The sequence below is a fragment of the Jaculus jaculus genome, chromosome 10 (genome assembly GCF_020740685.1).
Source record: "Jaculus jaculus isolate mJacJac1 chromosome 10, mJacJac1.mat.Y.cur, whole genome shotgun sequence".
NCBI classification, from domain to species: Eukaryota; Metazoa; Chordata; class Mammalia; order Rodentia; family Dipodidae; genus Jaculus; species Jaculus jaculus.
Window position 1 is genome coordinate 102,168,003 of NC_059111.1, and position 27,037 is coordinate 102,195,039.

At 47.2% G+C, this 27,037-nt stretch overlaps 1 protein-coding gene across 1 annotated transcript in view; it reads left to right on the forward strand.

Moving 5' to 3' along the window:
* Tmem178b (transmembrane protein 178B) overlaps positions 1-27,037 on the forward strand; it is a 434,230-nt gene that overhangs the window by 146,160 nt on the left and 261,033 nt on the right. The window contains exon 2 of the mRNA XM_004661164.2: positions 13,277-13,390. Coding sequence (XP_004661221.1) covers positions 13,277-13,390 — 114 coding nt within the window. The remainder of the gene's footprint in view (positions 1-13,276; positions 13,391-27,037) is intronic.

Below are 27,037 nucleotides of genomic sequence, written 5' to 3' on the forward strand. Positions count from 1 at the left end.
TCGGGTCATTCAACTCTGACCAGACTCCATCAAGCTGTGCTTACAGCACTTTAAGGTGTCTCAGACCGAGGTTTCAAATCCCTCCACATTGCTCCTGCAAATCAGCTCCAAAAGACCAAAAGCCACACAGTCAGCTTTCTAGCAATAACAACCCCACTTCTCAGCACTAATTACTGTTGCAGCTAGCTTCACATTGTTGGCACAAAGCACCCGACCGAAAGCAGTTTGTGGGAGGAAAGGGTTTGTTTTGGCTTACAGACTTGAGGGGGAAGCTCCATGATGGCAGGGGGAAAACATGGCATGGGCAGAGGGTGGACGTCACCACCTGGCCAACATCAGGTGGTCAATAGCAGCGGGAGAGTATGCGAAACATTGGCGAGGGGAAGCTGGCTATAACACCCATAAGCCTGCTCTCCATAACACACCCCCTCTAGAGAAGGGGATTAAACATTCAGCACACATGAGTTTATGGGGGGGCACCTAATTCAAACCATCAAGCATGCACGTGTTTGAATGTGTTTGTGGAGGCAAGAGGTCAATAATCGATGTCTTGCCTAATTGTTCCCCACCTTATTTTTAGAGACAGCATGTTGCACTGAACCTGGAGCTCAGTGATCCAGTTAGACTGGCTAGCCAGCAGGCGCTGAGACACCTCCTGCCTCTGACTGTGCAGCAGTGGGACCACATTGGTGTGTTGCTGCCATACCTGTTTTTTTTTTTTTTTTTTTTTTTTTTTTTTTAATGTGGGTGCTGGGAATACAAACTTAAGTCCTCTGCTTGCATAGCAAGCTCCTCACCCACTGAGACATCGTCCAGCACCTCAGAAGCTATTATTAAAATGACTGAGGATACCCCAAATACCAATTTGACCCTCAAAGAGTAGAAAGTTGTAAAACATAAACCCCTCTATCTCAAAGCTTTTTCTAGAGCTAGAACCACACGATTCGTATACAAATAAGCACATATCACTGTGTTAGAATAGTAGCCAGCAGGAAACGTTAAGGGGAGTCGTGTGAAGGGTCAGAAACCTGGCAGGGAGCAGGTGGGGAGACGGTGGTTTTGGAAAATGGAATTTGGTGTATGTAATCAGGAGGGACCCCGAACACTGCTCTTGATCAACAGTAATGTAACACAGAATGGAACGGAATTAAATATTTAGGATTCCGTCAATGCAGTGCATATGAAGCAACATTAAAAGGCCATGCCGATACCACGAGCACACACAAAAAGAACCCCGAAGCATACAAAATGAAATGAGTCTGAAGGCATTAAAAAGAAGAACAAAGGGCTGGAGAGATGGCTTAGCGGTTAAGCGCTTGCCTGTGAAGCCTAAGGACCCCGGTTCAAGGCTCGGTTCCCCAGGTCCCACGTTAGCCAGATGCACAAGGGGGCGCACGCGTCTGGAGTTCGTTTGCAGAGGCTGGAAGCCCTGGTGCGCCCATTCTCTCTCTCTCCCTCTATCTGTCTTTCTCTCTGTGTCTGTCACTCTCAAATAAATAAATAAAAAATTTAAAAAATTAAAAAAAAAAAAGAAGAACATAGCAAACGCTTTTCTTCACTCAGTAAGAAGAGAAGAAAAACCTTCTGGCTTGGGCCTGCAGCAGCTGTAAGCCTTGCAAGTCTTGAACATCTGGGAACATCTGGGAGGAGCAGAATGTGCTAAAGAGGAGACCTGGGGGAAGCGGTGCGGAGTTCCTCTGATGAGCTTTTGCGGAGAGCTGTCTCTTGAGGAGCGCTTTTGCCGGTGGTGTTGGTCGGGGGGTGGGGGGGCTGTCTAAGGTGGGTCTTGCCCATCCCTCCTCTCTGTAGTTTGTACACGTTGCCTGATGGGGTGGTAGGGCTCTCCAGCCTTAGCCCTATAGTGACCTTGGTCCCTCTCATAGCCTCCAACTTCAAACCTTTAATGTGATTAAACCCCAACCTCCATGTGGGCTCCCAGAGAATTCAACAGAATGCTCAGATATCTGAGAAATAGCTTTCCTAATCTGCTGGAGGAAAATACTGCCACTTTCTCTCCCTGCTAAAATGAAATTAAAAAAAAAAATTTTCTTTTGAGAAAATGCTCTTCAAAGAAGAGACGAATTCCAAATCCTAAAACTCTTAACTGGCTTCATTATTTTTGTTGTTGTTGACTTTCCTCCCCCCCCCATGTACTGTATATCCTTTCTATTTAATCTTCCTTTATTAAGCACAGAGCACTAGCCAGGCGTCAGGCTAGACAGGTGACTCAGAACCATCCGTCCAGAGGGTGAGGCAGAGAGGAAGCCGCGCGGGGCTGACTCTGCCGCGGCCAGGGCAGGGTCTATTGCAGGAGAACCCAGAAGGTTTGGGCTCTGTGGTAGGAGCAATATAATATGTAAGGCAGGCTGTTGCTTCTTCCATCCTATCTTCATCGTCCTTTTCTCTCTTCCTTTTTAAAAAATACTTTTTACTTTTATTTATTTATTTGAGACACACACACACACACACACACACACACACACACACACACACACCGAGAGAATGGAAGCACCAGGGCCTCCAGCCACTGCAAACCAACTCCAGAAGCGTGTACCCCTTTGTGCATCTGGCTTACGTGGGTCCTGGGGAATTGAGCCTCGAACCGGGGTCCTTTGGCTCTGCAGGCAAATGCCTTCACCGCTAAGCCATCCCTCCAGTCCTCCTTCTTCCTTTGTCAGTGGATGTGTTAAGTTCCATGTGCAAGGCTGTGGCTGAGCAGAGAATCCCTGTTTCCAAAGGGTCTTCCTCCAGGCAGGCAGGCTCTGGTCCTAGCTGGCCTGTCAGGGCGGCTTGGCTGAGGGACTGTAGTTTGCATCCTGGCCAGCTCCCACCTGTTGGGGGCTGGGGGTCCAGGGAGGGAGCTCACTGCCTAAACACTCAGTTGGCTTTTTCCCATCAAGCAAAAATATCCCCTTTGGGGCTTTTGTGCCAACATGGAGACAGTAAAGCAGTATGTGGTAGGCACAGGATAGATACTTTTTGTAATTTTTTAAAGAGTTATTTCTTTTTTTAAAATATTTTTTTGCTTATTTTTATTTATTTATTTGAGAGCGACAGACAGAGCGAGAAAGAGGCAGAGAAAGACACAGTGAGAGTGGGCGTGCCAGGGCCTCCAGCTACTGCAAACAAACTCCAGACGCGTGCGCCCCCTTGTGCATCTGGCTAACGTGGGTCCTGGGGAGTTGAGCCTTGAACCGGGGTCCTTGGGCTTCACAGGCAAGCGCTTAACCGCTAAGCCATCTCTCCAGCCCAAGAGTTATTTCTTTTTGTTTATTTATTAGAGACAGGGGAGGGGGGAGAGAATAGTCATGCCAGGGCCTCTAATCACTGCAAACGAACTCCAGACGCATGTGCCACCATGTGCATCTGGCTTATGTGGGACCTAGAGAATCGAACCTGGGTCCTCAGGCTTTGCAGGCACGCGCTTTAACCGCTAAGCCAACTCTCCAGCCCAGGATAGATTTTTTTTGTTGCTTTTTTTTTTCCCCCCAAGGGAGGGTCTCACTCTAGCTCAGGCTGACCTGGAACTCACTCTATAGTCCCAGGCTGGCCTCGAACTCATGTTGATCCTCCTACCTCTGTTCCTGAGTGCCTGGATTAAAGGTTTGCACCACCACACCCAGCAGTCTCTTTTTTCTTTCTTTTTCTGAGACAGGGTCTTATGTAGCCAAGGCTGGTCTCAAACTTCCTATGTGGCTGAAGATGACCTTGAAGTTTGGACACTCCTGCCTCTACCTCTTAAGGGCTGGCATTACAGGTGTTACCGCCATGCCTGGTTGAACCTGAAGCTTTGTGCATGCCAGGCAAACATTCTGCCTGAGCTACTTGGGTTCACTGTTGCCCACTAACCCTAGCCCTAACCCGGACCAGATGCCCACCCACAAAGTGAATTTTGGCAACTCTGTGATATGCGTCTGGCATCTCTGAATGCAACTAGAGCTGGATCCCACAGCGCCTTGCTCCTCATTCCTCAGGCTCTCTGGGAGTCCAGCGATTGCAGTAGCTTCAACGGGCACGCTTCAGCGAGCTCCCAGCACCCACTGGAAAAGGGGTGTCCTCCCTTTTGACAGGGCCCAGACCAAAAAGACTGAGCTAGTGGACAATGTGTATGGAGCTCTGGCCTCCCCTTCCAGCTCGTTCCTTTCTGCCTTCCACACCGACCCCCCAACACCTCCTCTGTGCCCCCTTCTGCCGCTGAGCTTCCATTTGGGCTAAACTACTGAGAGGAACTGGAAGGACCCTGAAGTTTGAATGTTTCTTTCCTGTCATGTCACCCCAGGCTGGGGTGAGACCCTCATTCCACATGGCCACCCTCTGCAAGTGCTGGTCAGTCATAGCTCCTTCCTCTGTCCTTACACCCTTGGGTTCTGTCAGCTTCACGATTGCCAGGCCCAGATCCCTTTTACTCTCTCTCTCTCTCTCTTTTGTTTTTTTTTTTCAAGTAGAGTCTCACTCTAGCCCAGGCTGACCTAGAACTCACTCTGTAGTCCCAGGCTAGCCTCAAACAGCCATCCTCTGTCTCTGCCTCCCGAGTGCTGGGATTAAAGGTCTGTGCGCATCACCACACCCGGCTTCTTTCTCTATCTCCTGCTTTTAGCTGTGTAAATTGTCTTTCCTAACTTAAAAAAAAAAATGATTTATTTCCTTCCTTCCTTCCTTCCTTCCTTCCTTCCTTCCTTCCTTCCTTCCTTCCTTCCTTCCTTCCTTCCTTCCTTCCTTCTTTCTTTCTTTCTTTCCTATTTATGGGAGAGAGAGAAAGATACAGATAGAGAAAGCAAATGGGTGCCCCAGAGCCTCTAGCCACTGAAAACGAACTCCAGATGCATGTGCCACCTTGTGCGCCTGGCTTTATGTGGGTCCTAGGGAATCAAGCCCGGGTCCTTAGGCTTTACAGGAAGTTACCTTGATCCCTGAGCCATCTCTCCAGCCCCACCCCTTTTCTGAACTGAGGTAAGAATATTTTACATGATTTACCTTCTCAACAGAGTTTTGGGTGTGCAATAGAGTGTTGTTAGCTGGAAGCATTATGTTGTATGGAAAAATCTAGAGCTTATGCATGTAGCATACGTGAAGTCTCGTACCTCACTGCCAACCCTAGTCCCTAGCAACCATCGTCAGCTTCCACGATTTGGCCATTTTAGATCCTTCATGTAAGTGGAAGCATGCGGTATTTGGGTCCTCCATGTTGTCACCAATGCTAATATTTCTCTCTTTAAGGCGGAATGATAGTTCATTGTAGTAATGCACCAAGGTTTCTTTATCCACTCAGCCATCGATGGATCTGCAGTCTGCTCTCTTCCCTGGCTATCATGAATGATGGCAGAATAAACTACAGGAGCACAATTTTTTGGGGGGATACCCATATCAATTCATTTGGATATTTATCTACAAGAGAGATCATACCATAGTTCTGTCTTTAATTTTTCTGAGGAAGCTCCATACTGTTTTCCATAACAGCTGTACCAATTAATATGCCCACTATTAACGTGGAAGGGTTTCTGTTTTTTCTACCTCTTCACCAACACTTATCTTTCCTTTTTTCCCCAATATTTCTATTTATTTATTTAGTTAGTTAGTTGACAGAGGGAGAGGGAGAGAGAGAATGGGCATGCCAGGACCTCCAGCCACTGCAAACAAATTCTAGATGTGTGTACCCCTTTGTGCATCTGGCTAATGTGGGTCCTGGGGAATCGAACCTGGGTCCTTTGGCTTTGCAGGTAAATGCCTTAACCACTAAGCCATCTCCCCAGCCCTCTTCCCTTTTTTTTTTTTTTTTTTGGTTTTTCGAGGTAGGGTCTCACTCTAGCTCAGGCTGACCTGGAATTCACTATGTATTCTCAGGGTGGCCTCAAACTCACGGTGATCCCCCTGCCTCTGCCTCCCATGTGTTGTGATTAAAAGTGTGTGCCACCATGCCCGGCTTCCTTTTTTAATAGCAGTTATCTTAACAGGTGTAAGGTGATATCACATTGTGATTTTGATTTGCATTTCCCTGATGATTAGTGGTGTTGAGCCTTTTTTATTTAAATATCTTCTTTGGTAAACTGTCTAAGTCATTTGCTAATTTAATTTTTTTTTGTTTATTTATATTTATTTATTTGAGAGCAACAGATAGAGAAAGAGGCAGAGAGAGTGATGGAGAGAGAAAGAAACAAAGAGAGAGAGAGAATGGGTGCACCAGGGCCTTCAGCCACTGCAAATGAACTCCAGATGCGTGCGCCCCCTTGTGCATCTGGCTTATGTGGGTACTGGGGAATTGAGCCTTGAACCGGGGTCCTTAGGCTTCACAGGCAGGAGCTTAATCGCTAAACCATCTCCCCAGCCCCTCCTGTTTTTAAAAATATTTTTTGTTTATCGTTTGCTCATTTTTAAATTGTGTGTTTGCATACATGTGCATATTCATGTGCTATTGGGCCGAACGGTCCTTTTAAAAAACTCTCTTTATGGCTTAGTGTTTAGGGTACTTGCATGCAAAGCCAAAAGACCCAGGTTCTAGTCCCCAGGACCCACATAAGCTAGATGCACAACGTGGCATATGAGTCTCTGTCTCAAATAAATAAATAAAAATAAAATACTATTTTTTAAAAACCACTCTTCAGTCATCGCATTGGGGGGTCCGGCCTGTGCTTGTTGGAACCCCAACATGCAGGTGGGCGGGTTATAGCTCAGAAGGCGGAGCATGAGTGTGGCGTGGGAGAGGGCTGCCCCTTGAGCCTCACCCAGCAGATCTCACTTATCCCTGGCTTCTGAGGGGAGGCTGAGGCTCTGGGCTGCTGGGGGTGAGGACGGGTTTGCTCTCGCCTCGCTGTGAGGTCCCCTAGCTTCCTCATTGCCTTCCAGGTAGCCCCTCTGCAGCGCTTGTTTTAGGGAAACCTGTTTTCACTGGGAAACCCACGTTCTGGGCACACGTACTGAGTGCCCAGATGGTGCCTGTATTTATGAAAGCCCTGCACACTGACAGGACCTGCAGACACATGGATAAATATTTTGCCTTTCTTCTCAGGCAATATTTGAATCTTTCAAACTTAATTGCTGTCAAAGGCAGGATGCCTGCAATCCCCAAGGCAAAGCAAACAGCAAGGCCCTCCGGCAGGGGACTTGGTGGTGAGGGGGGGGTCTTCTGCTTCTCCAGACAGGCTCTCTGACCGCCACCTGCATTGCCTGGTCCTTAGCTTCTTGCTCTTGCTGGGAGGGTGTCACCTTCCCTCGTGAGCTGGTGGACTGCTCATGGAAAGACCGAGAATGTGGGTCTGGGCTTCAGGTCTCTGGTAACCCATGGCAACTTGTTTGGTTTGTGTTTTGAGGCCCAGAGCACCTGACCTCAGCTAAGAAATCAGGCGTTTTTTGTTTTTTTCTCAGACATGAGCGACATGCATTAATATCATCACCAATGATAGTTTTGTGCCCTAAGGCTGTGTCGGGGAATGTTTTGTTTGATTTTGAAATTATTACATGTATGGCTGCTATGAGTTCGTATGACATTTAAAAATTGCGCATGTGCGTGTTTGTGAGTGTGTGTGCGTGTGTGTGCGCGCACGCCAGAGCCGCTTGCTACTACACCCAAATGCTAGACATTTGTACCACTTTTTGCATCCTGCTCTACAATTCCCCTGGCTAGGAAAATTGAACCTAGGCCAGCACACTTTGCAAGCAAGCACCTTTAACTGCTGAGTCATCTGCCCAGTTACCATATGGCATTTTGGTTGTGCAAATTGGATAAAGGGAACCCTTCTGGCAAGGGAAGCTCTGCACCCCCGCCCGACCAGAGTGGCGAGTTTGGTAAGCAGAGCAGCAGTTGGGTTTCAGCATCTGGGAGGGGCTGCCCAACTACACCCCCAGATGATAGATGGCTGAGGATAGTTTTTGTTTTAACCTTGTACTCTATTTATTTCTGGGAAAGGGAGGGAAAGAGAGAGAAGATGCAGACAGAGAGAGAATGGGCGCGCCAGGGCCTCTAGTCACTGCAAATGAACTCCAGACACATGTGCCACCTTGTGCATCTGGCTTACGTGGGTCCTGGGGAATCGAACCTGGGTCCTTAGGCTTTGCAGACAAGCACCTTAACCACTAAGCCATTTCTCTAGCCCCTATTTATTTATTTGAGGGAGAGAGAGAGAGAGCAAAAGAGAGAGAGAGGGCACGCCAGGATTTTTAGCCACTGCAAATGAATTCCAGATACATGCACCAAGTTGTGTATCTGGCTTTATGTGGGTACTGGGAAATTGAATCGGGGTCATTAGGCTTCGCAGGCAAGTGCCCTAACTGCTGAGCCATCTCCCCAGCCCTCTAACCTTCTACTCTTTGTATCTTCCTCTGCTCTTTCTCTTCTACACCCTTCACTCTCCTTTTCTCCCCCAAACCATTGGCCTAGATGTCCTCTGGGTTATTTTGGAAGTATGGTGGGGCTCTGACATGTGGTTTTCTTTCACCTCACTGTAACTGACAAGCCTCTCCTTACACTGTCCAGACGAGGAAGACTCATATACTGTCATAGAATTCTGCAACAATCATCTCCTTTTATTGGTCCCATTTTAATCTGCCTCAATCATTCAAACTCCCTGCATGTATTAGAGGAAGCAAGACTCTGTCCCTTGTGGTCTTACAAAAGGTGCTTCATAGTACCCACACCTTGCCTCAAAGCACCTGGTATTACCTTGAGCTGGGGGCTGGGAAGATAAAGATGAATGGATAAGGCAGTGTCCCTGCCCTTGAGAAACCCATAATCTAGTTGGGAGTGAGGCGTGTAAACAGATAAATCACAGCCCATGGCGTCTTCGCAGCCTGAGGAGGGAGGCTCAGGGGAGCAGGGGGGTGGGGGGAGGGAGCAGCATGAGAGGGTACCGTTGCTGGGTGTCATCCTGGGTGCAGGGAAGGCTTTGCCGAGGGGCTGTCACGTGAGTCTCCTCCTAGGACCAGCTGGTGCCATTGGAGAGGCAGGCAGGGATAAGAGTAGGTATCATGGAGACAGGATGCCACATATTCTGTGTTTGCCCACTGGAGCCTCATGTGGGTGAAGACTGGGGCTGAGGACAGCTGGAAAGGGGCTGGACCTTTTGTTTGAAGAATGTGGGGCTGCTCCCATGTGGGAAAGAGGCCCATGGTGGTTTCTGAGCACAGGATGACAGAGTCACATCCCATTTGTGGGATATGTGCACCAAAAGGAGGGTGGCCAAGTAGAAGGAGGCTGTGGTTAGGCAACCCTGGATTTCCTTGGCAAGTTGTTTAATCTTTTTTTAAAAACATATTTAATTTATTTATGTATGTATTTATTTGAGCAAGAGAGGGGAGAGAGAGAGAGAGGGAGAAATGGGCACGTCAGGTCCTCCAGCCCCTGCAAACGAACTCCAGATGCATGCACTACCATGTACATCTGACTCACGTGGGCCCTGGGGAATCAAACCTGGGTCCTTTGGCTTTGCAGACAAATGCCTTAACCACTAAGCCACCTCTCCAGCCCTTAATTTTCTTTTTTTTTTAAAAAAAATAGTTTTTGTAGAGACCTTTGAGATATGAACATGCTCTAAGCTGGTTATATTCCCATAAGGTTATTCTCTTTTGTCCCTTTCTCCGCCCCGTCCCTTTGCACTTTTCATTTATGTATTGGAGATGGTAGTAGCAGTGTCTCTTGGTGGGTCTGTATAATGGGTTAAACGGGACTGTGTCCCTAACAGTTTCTTACAGTTGGGACAAGTACAAAACCCAGGGAATGGATTCAGGTGTGGAAGAAATGCTGGTTCCTTTGACTCTCAGGGATCCTGGGCATTTACCCTAGAGTGCCCCGTATACATCCTGTGTACCCCATGGCATGGGTGAAGCTGTAAACCACTGGCCTACCAAATATGAGTTGGTTCCCCATACAGATGTTGTGTGCTGGTCCACATCGATGTCATCATACATCACCCAGTGATGGAGACACTTCCTGAGAAATCTTTCCTTACGCAGTTTTGTTCCTGTGTGTACTCTGCACTCACACAATCTAAGATGTCTGTGACCTCAGCACGTGTTGTCACCGTAAGGGACCATTGTCCTGTGTGTGGCCTGGCTTTGACTAAAATGTTATGTTGTACATGACTGCATGAAGACAGCCAAGAGTGGGGCTGGAGAGATGGCTTAGCGGTTAAAGTGTTTATCTATGAAGCCTTAGGTCCCAAGTTCGATTCCCCAGCACCCACGTAAGCCAGATGCACAAGGTGCTCATGTGTCTAGAGTTCCTTTGCAGTGGCGAGAGGCCCTGGTGTGCCCATTCTCTCTCTGTCAGTCTCTCTTCTCTCTCTGCCTGTCTCTCTTCTCTCTCTGCTTGCAAATAAATAAAATTTTTTTCAAAAGCTTAAAAAAAGACAACCAACAAGGAGGAAGTGGAGACTGGGAGGAGAGACTCCTGGTGATATTCTTTTAGACTTTTTTTGTTGATAATTTTCATGCATATACGTAATAATGTATTTTGATCATAATTCCCTCCCATTACTTTTTTCCACACTTTCCACTCCCTTTCCATTGATCCCTTTTTTCTTTCCAACTATTTCCTCTTCTATTTTGATTTTTTTTTTTTTTTTTGCCCTCAACCCCCATCTATGACATGTTGATGGTCTCAATATCACACACTTGTTGGGCAGGTAATGACAGTGAGGTCATGAATGCAGTGGCCACTTTGCATCTGGAAGACAGGGTCCAACACACTCTTCCCCATCTTTTGGCTGTTACATTCTTTCTAGCACCTCCTCGGAATTTTTTTTTTTTTTTGGCCAATTTTATCCATGCATATAATGCATTTTGATCATTTCCTTTTTCCATTTCCTTTTATCTCCTTCTCACTCCTGCTGAACCCCTTCTTCCGAACCTGTCCCATTTTTACTTTTTTGGTGACCCGCTGAGTTTAATTAGAGTGGCTGGCATGAGCATGTGTGGGAAATTATTTACTGGAGCGCGCACAACTTAACGTGGCTACACCACTCAAGAAAATGTCTGTCCCTTCCCCCAAACTGTTCATTGCCAATCGGTCTTCAGAGGGGCGTGGGGGTTCATGAGCTCCCCCACCATCCATGATTGTGTGCCGGCATCCACAGCTGCTGTCACTTCATGTGTGCGATGGCTTCGTCACGTCTGGAGCCAGGGTTCCACAGCACTTCTCCTTGGCTTTGACATTCTTCCCATCTCTTCCTCTGAGGTTTTCTCCACAGACATTTCTGAAGTCAAGTGGTCATAATTAGGTGACCAGGAAGACAAAGTCTCCCAGGGAGAAAGTGACATTGGGCATGATATTGTGCAATAGAGGAGACAGGTTGCTATGAATGGAAATTATAAAATTCAAGTATAGGGCTGATGAGATTGCTTGGTGCTTAAGAATCAAACCAGTGAAGCCTGAGGACCCAGGTTCAACTTCCCAGAACCCAGTAAGCCAGATGCACGTGGCACATACATTTGGAATTTATTTGCAGTGGCTAGAAGCTCTGGCACACCCATTCTCTGTCTGTCTGTCTGTCTGTCTTTCTCTCTGTCTGTCTGTGCCTATCTCTCTCTTAAATAAATACATAAGAATAAAATATATTTAAAAATTTGAGTACAGGTGTGAGGGCTGGGTTTGAGTTGAGGAAGTGTAGACTGTCTTCCTAACTAGTTTTCCAGACGTTTAGTCAGTCAAGGGAGGACCTTGTAAGGAAGAGAAGCGCCGGGGTTAGGGATAGGGCTGTTGGGACAAGTGAGAGGTCATAGGAAGTTTATAGGCTAAGGCGGATTGAGACAGAGGAGCTGAAAAGCCCAAGATACAGGAAAAGATTGCACACCCCTTTCCAAAACTTTGTCTCTTTGGGTAGAGACTGTCCTGTGAGAGGAATGTCTGCCAGTAACTGGCAACTGGGCAGTTTTCCAAATATGATTTACAATAAGGCATCAGTTTCACAAGGCACTATCTAAATTATTGCACTTCACCAATTGCCAGGCTCCCTCCTGACAGTGGGCCAGGGGTCAAACAATTCCATCAGGTGCCACCAGTTATAAATTGAAAATCAGCGGGGTGCAAAATGGATTACCATCCAAATCCATTCAGGTGCAAAACCAAATTTCAAAACCCCTAACCTTTAAAAATCACTCCTTTCCTTATTCTTCACAATGCCTTGACAGTGAGTTTTAATATCCCTCCGATAAGCAAGTGTCAACAGAAAGGCCTACAAGAGACTAAAAAGTAACAAGGGATGGGCTCTCAATCTGATCTTGCCTTTGAAACTTGCCCTTGTGGTAGATTTTTGAATGAATACACGGGCGATCTGCTGGGTGCTACAAGGCAGTAGTTCTCAAACTTAAATAAGCAGTGGAATCACTGGGAAGGCATAAAAGGTTCAGCCAGACTCTACCTTGCTGGGATTGGGCCCTAGACGTTGCATTTCTAGCACATTCTTAGGGGAAGTTCATGCTACTGTTCTTGGGACCACACTTTAAGAATCTCTGCTTAAGATACAGGAATAGTTTGTTGACTTGACTAATTAACGGCAACTTCTCATAAAGATCTTACTGGGCCTCGGTTTTGACCATAACATCCAAGATGAGACTGGTTCAAAGAGACGCAGATTGCTTTACATACCTTGTGTCCAGAGATGGGGATGGAAGGCTGGAGGTAGGAAAGGGTTGGAGCCTTCTACAAGACTGTGTGCTGAAAGTCTCTATGACATCATTAAGGCTACATCTGCTCTCTGGCCTGTGGGTAGAAACCATAACCATCTTTGATTGCAAGCTCCTCTTTTAACATGAAAGTTGATTTTGTGGAGTAGGCTAGACAAACATGGGTACCACTGTTATTTTTTTATTTTTTTTTATGTTCATTTATTTATTTGAAAGTGATAGGCAGAGAAAGAGGCAGAGAGAGACAGAGAGAGAATGGGCGCGCCAGGGCCTCCAGCCACTGCAGACGAACTCCAGACGCATATGCCCCTTGTGCATCTGGCCAATGTGGGTCGTTTGTGGGGGAATAGAGCCTCGAACCGGGGTCCTTAGGCTTCACAGGCAAGCGCTTAACCGCTAAGCCATCTCTCCAGCCACACTGTTACTTTTTTAAAGCCAGCTTCTAATCGTCTACTCTCTGTACCTCTGCATGACCCCATCCAAGTCAATGCTGGTTGACTGTGGCTCTCTCCAACTCTTTCGGAGTCAAACTTCCTGCTTGTAAGTGTCTTCAGACCCGACAGGAAACAGGTCTCTTTTTCCAGGATGGGAGTGCGGACCCCGGAAGTGGCCCAGGCAAGCTCGCTACCTCATTAACCCTGGGTGTCCTGCCTCTCTTTTCCAGGAGAACTTGAGCGGTGCACGTACATCAAGTACCACTACTCGTCCGCAACCATCCCCAGGAACCTCACGTTCAACATCACGAAGACCATTCGTCAGGATGAGTGGCACGCCCTGCGTAAGTGCTCCTGCCTTTCTTTGCCTGGGATGCTGCTGTGGGGTCGTCTGCAGGGCTCAGAGGGCTGAATGCGTCTCCTGAGGCCTTTGGATGGGCTCGGGACATTGAGATGGATCCAGTATTGATGGGTCATCATTGCCTCAGTTGGTTTTGATTGCGTCATCGATTTGTTGAATTTGCTTTTTTTTTTCCCTCCAACCCCCTCTTTTTTTTGGGGGGGGTTTGGTATTTTGAGATAGGGTCTCACTCTAGCCCAGGCTGACCTGGAATTCACTATGGAGTCTCAGGACAGCCTTGAACTCATGGTGATCCTCCTACCTCTGCCTCCCATGTGCTGGGATTAAAGGTGTGAGCCACCATGCCCGGCCTTTTCTCCTTTTTTATGAGAGAGAGAGAGAGAGAAAATTGGCACACCAGGGCTTCTAGCCACTGCAGTCGAACTCCAGACGCATGCGCCATCTTGTGTGCATGAATGACCTTGCATTTGCATCACTTGTGCATCTGGGGAGTAGAACCTGGATCCTTAGGCTTTGCAGGCAAATGCCTTATCTGCTAAGCCATCTCTCCAGCCCATGAAATTTGCTTTTTTTTTTTTAATCCCAAATACAGCCCAAACCACTAGTAGTTAGACAGTGATCTTATTTTACTCTCTTGGTAGGCATCTAAAATTTCACCTACCTGATGGGATCGATCTACTCTTGGGATTTAGTTCCAACATGTTTCCAAGTTGTTTGGAATACTGTTGTAGCAATTTGCTAGTCCCTTGTGTTGCCATTTGTAAAAGGTGAGACCAGCCCATGGTGGCACGTGGCAGTGCTTTGGGAATTCACACTTGGGTGTGTGTGTCGGCGGGGGGTCACTAAGGCCCCGAATCTTGTCTGAAGCTGAAGATCTTTTCCATACTCGCGGCTGTAGACTGTGGAACCTTGGCTCATGTGTGCTCACTCAGAAAAGAACTTATTATCTGTGTCCAGACTGGGGGGATCCTTAGAGATTTACATTATGATGAGAGGGTGACTTAATGAGCAGGGCTGGTTGCATATTTTTACAATTTCTATTTTCTGGGGATCTACTGTGGCAAAAGAGTGCTCCCTCACTGCTGGTCCACTTCTTCATGCTGACCCATTCCTCCCGTGAGTAAACACCATGCTCTTTGGATGCATTTGTCGTGAGTTCCTATTGCATTTTTTTTTTTTCTCACCAAACAGCGAAAGATTCAGATTCAGTTTACATCTATCTGCAGATGAGTATTATTTCGTTCTTTCCTGATGTTAAGGGGTCTCTTAGTTGATGAATTTTGTTTTTACTTATTTATTTATTTGAGAGAGAGAGAGAAAGAGAGAGAGAGAGAGAGAGAGAGAGAGAGAGCGCGTATGAGTGAATGGGCACGCCAGGGCCTCCAACTGCTGCAAACAAACTCCAGATGCATGCGCCACCTTGTGCATCTGGCTTATGTGGGTCCTGGGGAATCAAACCTGGGTCCTTTGCTTTGCAGGCAAGTGTCTTAACTGCCAAGCCATCTCTCCAACCCTTAGTTGATGAATTTTGAATTACAGATCATCAGGCTACAACATGTTTCTTCTTTTTACTATTACCTGGTTACTCTTTGCCTGGATGGGGCCCATTAGGTATAGTCCAGTTTTTTGGATTGACTTTAATTAACCAATCACAGCTTGGGGTGGGGAGTGGAGAAGTGGAAAAAGACATGTAAAATTAAACAGAGCAACCATTCATTGGTTTCAGGAAAACAACAACAACAAACAAACCAACCTGGGTGTCCACAGATGGTTAGTCTGTGCTCTGGCCTGAGATGTCAGAGCAGGTGCCAGCTGGTGGTCCTAAGAGCCAGAATATTGTCCCTGTAAGCCTTGGTCCATTATTACAGACACTAAGGAGTACATGGGGACAGAGAGTTAATGTTCAAAGTGTTCCCCTGTGCTAGACTTTGATCCAAGTGTATCACATGTGCATTTAATTTTAATGTGAAATTTGCCTTAGAGACTTTAATAATCAGAGTTATTAATTTCTTTTGGGTGGACCCAAATACAGAAGTATATGATGATAATTACTGGCTTCCCACAATGGATTGGTCTAGTATAGTCACTTGAAAGGACGCCCACATCTTGTTGATTAACCGCTTAGGTACAGCAGATAATGGGGCTCAAAATGGGATTCAGAATCCAAGAGGAGAAAAAGCGATTGGCATTTCAATTCCAATTCAAATGCACTCGGTCCAACCAAAATTACTGAGTTTGTCTGTATACCAGGTACATTGTGGATACTGTATTAGGGTTCTCTAGAGGAACAGAACTGCTAGAATGAATCATATTAAAAAGGGAATTTATTGGACTAGTTTACAGTAGTCCAAAAGCAGAGGCAGGCCTGAGAATCAAGGAACCCCGTAGCTGTTCAGTCCACGTGGCCAGATGCCTCCGCAGTCCCGATCCGGCACTGAAAGCCTGGAGGCTTCCCGAGGAGCCGCTGGGTTTGGATCCACACGGGTCTTCAGTCCGCATGGTCTTCAGTCCACGCTGGAAGGCAGTGAGCAGCTCCAGCAGCCAAGTGGGAGGAAGGAAGGGCTCTTTTCACCCAGAGCTTCCTTATATAAAGTCCCCCTCTGAGAGGGTCCACTCTCTTTGCGGGAAGGGCTCACTCTGGGGGAAGAACTTCTTCAGTTTAATCCTTCCTGGAAACAACCTCGGAGACCTACCCGAAAGAGATTTCTGTGGATTACTAAACAGATCAAGATGACAACCCCTTAACCATAACAGACACCAAAGCCACAGGAAGCTTCTTTAAGGACCTGGAGTGTGGGGGTAGAGAAGGGTGGGCATTTGAGAGCCATTTACCAAGCAAATAAATTTATGAGGCGATGTGATCATTACAACATAGCAGAGTTGCTTCAAGCAGTCCAAATAGTTTGTGGATTTTTTTTTCCCCCCAGCCAGAAGGCAAATGATTTCAGTGTAAATTACACAGCCACACTTCAAGGGGAACCTGCCAGAGTGCTTCTGGCTCTGTCCACAGTCAGTGGGTAGAACTTAAAGAGATTACCCCTCACGACATCCTTGGAAGTAGGTCACACGGCCCCCCGCCGAGACTGAGACCCGCTTTGTGGGGTCCTTTTTGAGCCCTGTGTGTCTCCAGGGCGCTCATTCTCCCAACCGCACGGCTCTGTCAAGCCTGGCCTGCGGCTTCTGCGGCTTGGGCTGGGCGCGCAGTTCTATGTTTAGCTGCTCAAAGCCACCTCTGTGATTGATGCACGGGGAGGTCTCCAGCCCGTGGTGGTGGGAGAAGCTCCCCTTTGGTGACAGATTCATTTGCCTCTTTCACAAAAGTTGCCTAATGGGCTGTTAGGCTGGCAGAGAGCATTTGCCACGTCTGACATCCATGACAGCTATTTTAAGCCAGAGGGCAAGTGAACATCTGTCACAATTGAAGTTGGTACTAAGCGTAAGGGGTTATGCTGGCGTGATGGCAGAACATGGTACACGTCCATGTTAATTTTCAGAGGTCAGGTTTTGATGACATCAGATGGGAAACAGGCACAAAAGCCTCTTCTGAAATACAGTGGAAGTGATTAAATACTAGCAGACTCCTGCAATCAACTTTGAAGATGGAATCAAAAATCCCAAACCTGAATTTTTGGGCTGGGGATTAGCTCAGCAATAGATTACTTGCCTAACGAACGTGCTTAGGACTATGGTTCAGTCCCTTTCACTGAAGAAGAAAAAAAAAAAAAAAAGCCAAAAACTGATTTCTCATTTTGAGAGTGCCGCGTGCTTTAAGACTCTATATGAGATCAAAGAGATTCATTTGATTTCTAATTTATCATTTGATCGTAATAGCTTACATTCTGTAATTTTAAAATCTTAGATAATTTTTTCCCAAGGAAAACATTTTGATTTTTCTTTGGGAGGTGTGTGTGTGTGTGTGTGTGTGTGTGTAAGAGGGGGGGGGAACTTGTTTGTTGTGAACATTTGTACTTTGGTTAATCTTAGGTTATATAATTTATTTTTGGATTATATAATTTTGGGGAATTTTAATGTGGTCTGGTCACCAACCATTGTCTAAGAAGACCAGCTTTCTACAGGAAAAGTTCAGTTTGGTTGGAAACAATGTAATTTTTTTTTTTTTTTTTGAGGTAGGGTCTCACTCTAGTCCACGCTGTTCTAGAATTCACTATGTAGTCTCAGGGTGGCCTCAAACTCATGGTGATCCTCCTACTTCTGCCTGCTGAGTGCTGGGTTTAAAGGTGTGTGCCACCATGCCTGGCACCAATGTGATGGTTTTTGAAAAGTGAACTTTTCCATACACATACACGGAAGTCAGTTGTGATTAGGTTCTGACTGTGGCTCGGATGGGGGGAGGTCTCGCGGGCTCCTCTTCCTCCTCCCTCCCCTGGGAGACAGCAGAACTTCTGGAGCTGGACTCTGTGTCCTCAGTCACCCAGGCCTGTCTGTCCAGCAGCATTACTGCTTCCTTCAGTCCTGGTGACCCACTCCCGGTGGGTAGCAGTGGTGAGGCCGGTAGCCCTGTGGGCTGTTCCCCTCATTCACATACCCCTGCCATTTCCAGGGCTGGAGAGGGACAAGACAGTACAATTGTCCGGTGGAGGGAGGACAGGTGGCCTCCGGAGATGAACTTAGCAAATGCCACTGTTCAGATCAGTTGTCTGGTTTAATGCTCTGGATATGACAGAATCCGATTACCCGTGGCCAGAGAAGGCTGGCTGGCACTGCTGTGGCATTTCAATGGCTATGCTAAGTATTATCACTGGAATCCAATCCCCACATGATTCTCTTCACGGCCTCCAGTGCAGTCTGAGGTGGCTGGCAGCCCTTCCTTGTTTGGAGAATTCTGTGTCCTCGAGGAACCCCCAAGAGTCCTGCAGCCTTTGTCTTTCCTGTCATTGTGTCCCCTGGCCTGCCCTTTCTTCACAGCCAGCATCCTCAATACCTGCTCAGGGAATGGCAAGGACAGAGATATAGGAATCTCTGGGGATCCTGTAACTGGAACCGGGCAGCCAGGGTGGAGGCTGGCAGAGCCGCCATGACAGAGGCTGCCGGAGGCCATGGCAGACAGCTTCCTGAAGATGTCACATGGTTGCCCTGACCACCCCCTGGTCCGCTCTAAAGGGGCTCACTGGGCAGCTGTGGCTGAGGTCCCCAGGTGGGAGCTCTGAGACTCAGTTGGTGCATCTAGGAGCCCATATTTGCTCATCCCGCCTGTGGAGGGCAGGCTGGAGGTTTCGGCTCACACTTGATTGCCCACTGGCAGGGAAGATCAAGGAGCCAGGACTCTGCAGTCCCGCAATCAGACCTTGTCTCTTATCTTCCGAGAGGCTGGGAGCCAAGGAGGCTAGATTGCTTTTTCTGAAACCTCCTTCTCTCAGGACAGAGAGTTCAACTAATTAGCCTGGATGATCACATGATGCATCTCCAGGTGACTGGAGTGAAAAGGAGAAAGAGAGAGAGAGGGAGACTTCCCTGGCTGCAGCCACCAAACCACACCCAACCCAGGCTCACGGGGCCCAGAAGAGCAGGTGTGTTCCCTTCTGGTGCGATGAGGGAGTCCTGTGCCATGTTTGCAGTGTGGTAGACGACATTTGTGTCACATTTGAGCCACCTTGTAGGTAGGTGTGAGGAATCAAGAGAAAGTCCAGCCTGGATAGAGAAGAAGTGAGTGGAGAGGAAGAAGGAAGGAGAGGGAGACCAGGGTAGAGACCTAGACTTTGTGCAGGAGGAAGAACATTGTAGAGGTAGGTAGAACGACCATGTCCTCAGAATCGAAACTCCCCTCTGAGATGGAAGAGTCTTTTGCATTAAAAAAATTATATATGGGGCTGGAGAGATGGCTTAGTGGTTATGGTGTTTGTCTGCAAAGCCAAAGGATCCCGGTTTGATTCTCCAGAACCCATGTAAGCCATATGCACAAGGGGGTGCATGCATCTGGAGTTTATTTGCAGCAGCTGGAGGCCCTGGCATGCCTATTCTCTCTCTGGGGAAGGCTTCCCAGTGATGCAGCTGCCTTTAAGTCACCCATGCTCCTGTATGTAGCCCCTCACCTATGTTCTTATATGTAAATCCAGTGCATTCACTGGTTCATTAAGCTAGACTTGGTTGGAATACTTTCTTTGGTCTGTTCTTGGTATCCTATCTGGGGTGAAGAGATGTTCATTCATGTCCCCCAGAAAAAGTCACACAACACTACTAATTGGGACAAGAAATAATCACCCTAGAGCTATCATGCCTGCTTGGAGACTTCTCAGGTCCCCCAAACTCTTGACCTCTCACTTTTGTCTGCAGAACAACACAGTTATGGGGAACCAGTTCCCCCAGTCTGGTATGTGCTAAGAAATCCAGAAAATGCTGCCATTCCAGTGTGGGGCAGAGTTCCCACCTTATTCTACGTGGCCAGGTCCTAACTGGTTCACCTCATCTGGCCTTTCCTGTGCTCTCTTCCTCATGCTTTGCTGAACCACAGTCTCTTTTGTGCTGTGTAAACTCCCTACAACTGCTCCAGATCTTTTCTACTTCTTAGATCCAGGTAGCTGGTTGCTTCTGCCAGCCAGCATTGGCATTCTGCCCATGTGTTTGTTCTTTGCCCAGTGGTACCTGCCCTCCCTTTAACTATGGGCTGACCTGATAACTCCTATCCCAGCCCATTCATGTATAAGTGGCTTTCTTCCTATTCAGATCTCTTTGACATCCTCTAGCATCCTAGATACTTGGTTCCCCCTTCCTTAGCCATCTGTGGTAATGGGAAGATGGACTAAGGTGCTTGGTATGAAACCACCGTAACTATTGGCTGTTTCACAGTGGCTGTAGCATTCCTTGTGGACTTGGTATTTCCTCCTAGGAATCCAGTCTGTGTTGCTGTGGTTCTTTTTTCAGACAAAGTAACCAGGCCAGGGAACAAGGGAGTGCCTAGAGATTCCATCTCAGCTTCAAAGAAGTCTGAAGATGAGGACTCAGAATACAGTCTGAACTTTGGCCCTCTGATTATTATTATTATTTTTTCTCTTCTTGCTCTTGGCTGATTTTTATGTAAAACAGTCTAATGAGGTAAACATCCCAGACATTAGAAGCTTAAAGTCCCTTGCAATGTCAGCCATTTTCCTCCTTCTGCCTCCACATCTAAGTCCAGCCAGTGTGAGGCTCTTGCTGTGTGAGATCTGTTGTGAGCCGCCTCTTGCTTTCAAGACTGACGCCCGTGGAGGTCACTGTGGCAAGAAAACAACACCCCCTCCCCAGAGTTGGAAAAAGCTTGGAAACACAGAGGCTCAACCAACGCAGTGTCATCGCTATATGTTGCCTGGTAACAGAAGGCTTTGCTTTTTGCAAACCATTACACATCTCTCTGCTTAGCTCCTGCAGGGAACATAAACCTTTTGGGTCACTCACAGTCTGCAGCCCAGAGGCTAGCCAGAGCCTGTCTTCTCAGCACCCTTATGGTGTTACTATACTAAGCCAGGCAGAGCACAGAAACTCTTCAATGCAACGTTGCAGTCACACCACCCCTTGCAGCGGGATCTCAAGCAGGGCCATTCCTTTCCCTCTCAGCTCTTCCTACCTGCCCAGACAGCTGTCTCCTCTGTTCTGCTCCCAGAGCCTGTTTGAGAACTGGCACCCTGTTTTGATGAGCCTTTTAAGCTGAGGTATTATTAACATGTTCTGGGATTACCTTCCCTGAATAGATTTTTTTATTATTTTTTATTTTCCAGAAGACCCATCTAAAGGAATGAAGGAGGTGGGATGGTGATTATCGTAGAATGGGGGTGCTTTGAAATCAAACACAACACGATGTGGATTCCACCTACGTAGATCATTGGCCGGGTAGGAGTCAATGATGGAAATGGACAGACAGGAGGGGGAGTTTATTTTTGAGGTGGCTTTAGCGGCAGGGAAGGGCGGGGGTGTGGAGTAGGAGTGGCGCAGTACACTCTTGTGTCACAGACATCCGTGTGCTGAAAAACACCGCAGAACCACCGCGCTGCTGTAATTGCGGTCTTGGGGCCACAATTCATCTGAATGCGCAGGTCCAATTTTGTGCTGGGAATTAGTTGGGAGTCTGGCCTGGAGGCATTCTCTCAGCTTCTGCAGAGTGGAAGTTCTTTTCATGCGGCTGAGCACACTGCTCTGGGTAGGCCAAGGGGCACTGGGCACAACCTCGCTGGCCTGCTTCACCCATTTGTTCGTTTACTCATTCAATATTCATGGAATGCCTGTTCTGTGAGAGCCCCCGCGTTAGGCGCTGGAGGGGAGATTAAAGGTGTTCTGCTTCCAAAACTGGATGATCTATTTCTAGGTGCCAACTAGGCAAGGGATCAAACTGCTTGTTGCTTAATGTTTATCGACTACACACAGAGCCAGTGCGGCCAACTTATTTATACACATTATGAGTCCCGACCTCCAGCCTCAGATCAGCAAGGATTCGTTGTGGGGGAAATAAATGCAAAATATAACACAAAACTACTGGATCACGGAGGCATGGCATGGTTTTTGCAGCAAGGAAGATGTGGGGATGGTGTTGGATCTGCCCTTCTTGGCCCTTGAGGGGATCTGTCCAAGTTTAGGTGCTGAAGAGATGCAGCGGGTGATCCCTTCGGACCATTTACAGCCAGAGCTCTGCATCCAGTCCGCCGTTGCTGTGAGGAGGGATAGAGCCTAGGAGCTAAGTGTTGCAGCAGCCCAGGACAGCTCAGGGAGAGAGAATGCCGAGAAGGTCAGACGCAGATGTCTGCCTTTATGTTCTTTAAAAAAAAAAAAAAAAGTATTTTGGGGCTGGAGAGACAGCTTAGCGGTTAAGGCATTTGCCTGTGAAGCCTGAGGACCCAGGTTCGATTCTCCAGGTCCCACATAAGCCAGATGCACATGGTGGTGCGTGCATTTGAGGCTTGTTTGCACTGGCTAGAAGCCCTGGGCGCTCATTTTCTCTCTCTCCCTGACTGTAATAAATAAATAAAAATAAAATATTAAAAAATATTTATTTATATGAGAGGGGGAGAGGAGAGAGACAGAATAGGCACCCTAGGGCTCCCAGCCACTGCAAAGAACTCCAGATTCATGCACCACCTTGTGTGTCTGGCTTATGTGGGTACTGGGGAACCAAAGTTCCTCTGAACTGCAAAATATTCCTTCCTCCAGGGAGGCTTGATAAGAAAACAAAACTCACAAGGCTCAAGTTCCTGGAACGTTAAGATTCCCACTGCCCACCCCCCATGTTGTAAGACGCAGCACCAACATCCCAGACGCCAGCCACCTCCAGGGATGCGGCTTTTGAGAGGCTTTTCAGTAATGCAGTTGTCTTTGCTCCTGTAAGTAACCTTTTGCCCATAGTCCTGTCAGCAAGCCCAATAAACTCAAGCCAAGTTGGACTTTGAGGTACTGATTCCTTTGGTCTGGCACCCATGTCCTGTCTGAGGCAAAAGGACATTCGTCCATGTCTCCCCAGGGAAAGTCACGCATAAGTGCTACCCAAACGTGGTCCACAGCCCAGCGGTCAGCGTCGTCTGGAAATCCTTGAGGAATAAATTCCCAGGCCTCGGCTCAGACTCCCGACTACTCTAGAGATCAGTCCCAAGATCCCATGTGATTCTTAGCACGCTCGAGCTCGAGATCTCTTGGTCTGGGAGGTGTTGGTGTTGACTGTTGGCGGTCAGAGAGAGCGCAGGGCGGGAGAGGGCTTTGTGTGAGGGCTGCGGGCTGGAGTAACCTCTCACTCAGAAGCATATCTGCTATTTATGTGTCATTTAGTGACTCCCTCCTTCTCGTTCTCTCTCTCTCTTTTCTGAGGTAGGGTCTCGGGCTAGCCCGTGCTGACCTGGAATTCACTATATAGTCTCACGGTGGCTTCGAACTCACAGCGCTCCTCCTGGGATTAAAGGCGTGGGCCACCGTGCCTAGCTTATTGACTATTTCTGTTTGGTTATATCTTTGGCACTTTATTTCCCATCCATACATCTTCTTGGTTGAGTAAAACAGCAGGGAAGAGGTGAGGTAGGTTTTTTTCTCTCTCTCTCTCTTTTCCGCTTGGTGTCTTCAGCAGGCATGCTCTTCAAACACTTGACTACAAATCTTTGCTTTGGATCCTTCCCATAGAAACAGGCTTCCAGCTCCATTGCATGGAGGGGAGACCGGACTGAATTTAGCTCTGCCACTCTTTAGGGACATGACTGTGCGCAAGACAGCTTTAAGTGTTTGAACCCAGTATACTGATCTGAAAAAAAAACAAAAAAACCCTGAAGTAGTAATGTCTTACTGGAGACTTATTATAAGGTTTATTTATTTATTTATCATACACTGATTGAGGGGGTATAGTCTATGTGTGTGTGTGTGTGTGTGTGATCATGTCTGTGCATGTGGAGGTTAGAGGTTGAGGTCAGGTGTTTTCCTCAGTTACTCTCCACCTCAGCTTTTTTTTTTTTTTTTTTTAAATATTTTATTTATTTGAGAGAGACAGAGAGGAAGAGGCAGAGAGAAAGACAGAATGGGTGCACCAGGGACTCCAGTCACTGCAAATGAACTCCAGATGCATATGCCCCCTTGTGTATCTGGTTTATGTGGGTCCTGGGGAATCAAATCTGGGTCCTTTGGTTTTGCAGGCAAATGTCTTAACTGCTAAGCCATTTCCTCAGCCCACCTCAGTTTTTTTGTTTTTGGTTTTTTTTTTTTGTTTTTTTTTTGAGGTAGGGTCTCACTCTAGCCCAGGCTGACCTGGAATTCACTATGGAGTCTCAGGGTGGCCTTGAACTCACAGCGATCCTCCTACCTCTGCCTCCCAAGTGCTGGGATTAAAGGCATACACCACCACGCCCGGCTTCCCACCTCAGTTTTTGAGACAGAGTCTTTCACTAAGCCTGGGGTTTTCCATTCCAGCTAGACTAGCTGGGCAATAAGCACCAGAAATCCTCCTGTCTCTGCTTCCCCACTGTGCCTGTTTTTAAAAAATATTTTATATTTACTTATTTATTTGACAGAGAAAAAGGGAGAGAGAGAGAAAGAGAGAGGGAGGGAGAGAAGAGAAAAGAAGAGAGAGAGAATGGGCATGCCAGGGCCTTTAGCCACTGCAAACGAACTCCAGATGCATGTGCCCCCTTATGCATCTGGCTTATGTGGGTCCTAGGGAATCAAACCTAGGTCCTTTGGCTTTGTAAGCAAACACCTTAACCACTAAGCCATTCCTTTAGCCTTGTTTTTTTGTTGTTGTTGTTTTTCATTTGTTTGTTTGTTTTGTTTTTCAAGGTAGGGTCTCTAGCTCAGGCTGACCTGGAATTCACTATGTACTCTCAGGGTGGCCTCAAACTCATGGTGATCCTCCTACTTCTGCCTCCCAAGTGCAGGGCTTAAAGGTGTGCACCACCATGCCTGACTCCTGTATTTTTTTTTTTAACATGGGTTCTGAGGATCTGAATTCAGACCCTTATGTTTACAAGGCAATAACTTTACCAGTTTGAATTTTCTCCCCAAACCCTTATTATAAAGTTTAAATTGAATAAGTGATTTTTGTAAAAATCTTACCAACCAACATTAGATACTTTAATACCGGAACCCAGGAGTTATCCTGGACAATGAGGTCCACAAGGAACCTGGAGTGAACGTCTCTGAAATGACATTTCACTGACTCCAGGACTGTTCTGTTCTATCCCATGAAGTCTTTTGGGGTGAGCTTGGCTTGTGTGTGACTGTGTGAGGTGTAGGTCTGTTGTGGGCTTACTGTTTGCACAGGTGTGTGTGTGTGTGTGATAGGAGCTTGCAGTCAGGTGTTTATGGCGTGGGAGTAGAACGTGGCTGCGTGTTGTTTGCTGGCAACAGTGTGGCATATTGTGAAAGGAGTTTTGGAGCAGAAAATCATCGGCATTTGAGGTCCTCTGTGGGGTAACAGCGGCAGCAGAAGCAGCCCTCTAATTTATCAGGTGCCTCCAATAAGAATGCCGTTTAGGCAATAATTCCTTTCCGAAAGAAGATTTATGTACTCAGCGTCTAAAAAGTGACATTGCCGAGCTTTGAAGACAAACACAGAGCACTTGTATTGAAATTGCTGGAGGGAGAACCAGCAGATCTCTGAACTCTAGCAGCCCAGCCCTGCCTCTCAGGAAGGCTGTGGCCTCCAACAAGCACTGTGAGCAGATTGTCTTCTGTTCCCAAAGGGAAAGATGGCTCGTTCCAGTGGAGTGTGCTGTGAGATTACTAGGGACACGAGGAAGGAGGGCATAGGAAGGACTACCAGCTTCTGCTTGGCTGGGGAGGACGCAGTGGAGGTGGGTACCTTCACCAGGGCAAGGACGCTCCCTATTTTCACCTCTCTGTCCAAGTTGTCCATAGGAGCCTGGTACTACTGGCTGTGGTTATGACTTCTGCCCATTTTTTTTTTTTCCCAAGGAAGGGGGACCAAATATTGCAAGGAGGTGGGTGCCTTGCAGATTGATTTTGAGCCACAAGCTGGGTGAAGGGAAGGTGGCTTGTTCCCTTGGGAAGGCCAGGTGGGCCTCACTACCATCAGGGCTGTTTTGTAGACGTAAGTACAGGGCAAGAATGGAATATAAGTCCTGGTTCTGGGGAGCTAGGGAATTCTGAAGAATGGATCCATGAGTGGGGTAGTAGACCGGAACTGGGTCCAAAGTGAAGGTCAGAGGAATGTGTGAGGTCACCGGAAGTGGTCACAAAGCACTGCTGAGACCTCAACCTTCATCTAGGAGGATCTCAATTTCTCTGCTTGTGACTGAGAAGAAAGTCTCACGACTTGAGCAGTTTGAGGACACATTAGATCTGTCTAGTGACAGAGCTCCCAGCAGGGCTGGAAAAAAAAAAAATGTTTGGACCAGGCTGGAGAGATGGCCTAGCCATTAGGGCTCTTGCCTGTGGAGCCTAAGGACTCAAGTTCGATTCCCCAGGACCTACGTAAGGCACATGCACAAGGTGGCCCACGCGTCTGGAATTCGTTTGCTGCGGCTACAGGCTCTGGCATGGCCGTTCTGTTTCTATCTGCCTCTTCCTTTCTCTCTCTCTCTCTCTCAAATAAATAAGTAAATAAATAAATGTGAATCAAACAATGTTTGGACTTCCTCTGGGGCTTCTCTGGGTCACTGTGGGAACTTACCCTTTTCCTTCCTCAAGTTCTCTGTTATTTCCACTCTTTTTGTTTTTGTTGTTTTTAACTTTATCTGGTTTGAACTTGAAGGTCATAGCAAGCCAGGAAAACCTGCATGGTTCTAGATCATGATCATTCTGGCTTCCCTGAAGCAATTGCTCATAAAATTCAGCCTGGTATTCTGGCAGGAGGTAAGAGGAGGCGCTAAAACCATAGTGATGCTCCTCTTGCTATCCTCTTCTCGCATATCCGTCTCAGGATATGTTCCTAGGCGGTTAGTATAGAATAGTACAGAATGCAATCCGAACAACCCTACAGCCTTTACAACTCAATTTCCAATAAGCTCTGTCCTGACAGAGTTCTGTGCCGTGATTCAAATCTACACTGCCCAAGATGGTAGCCAGTTACACATATGGCCATTGAGCGCCAGACATATGACTACTTCAACCACAAACTCGGGGTTTAAAATTTATTTGGTTTAAATTAATTTAAGTAGTCACACATGGCCAGTGGCTATTGTGTTACATATAGCTATTCCAAACAAACAATCCAATT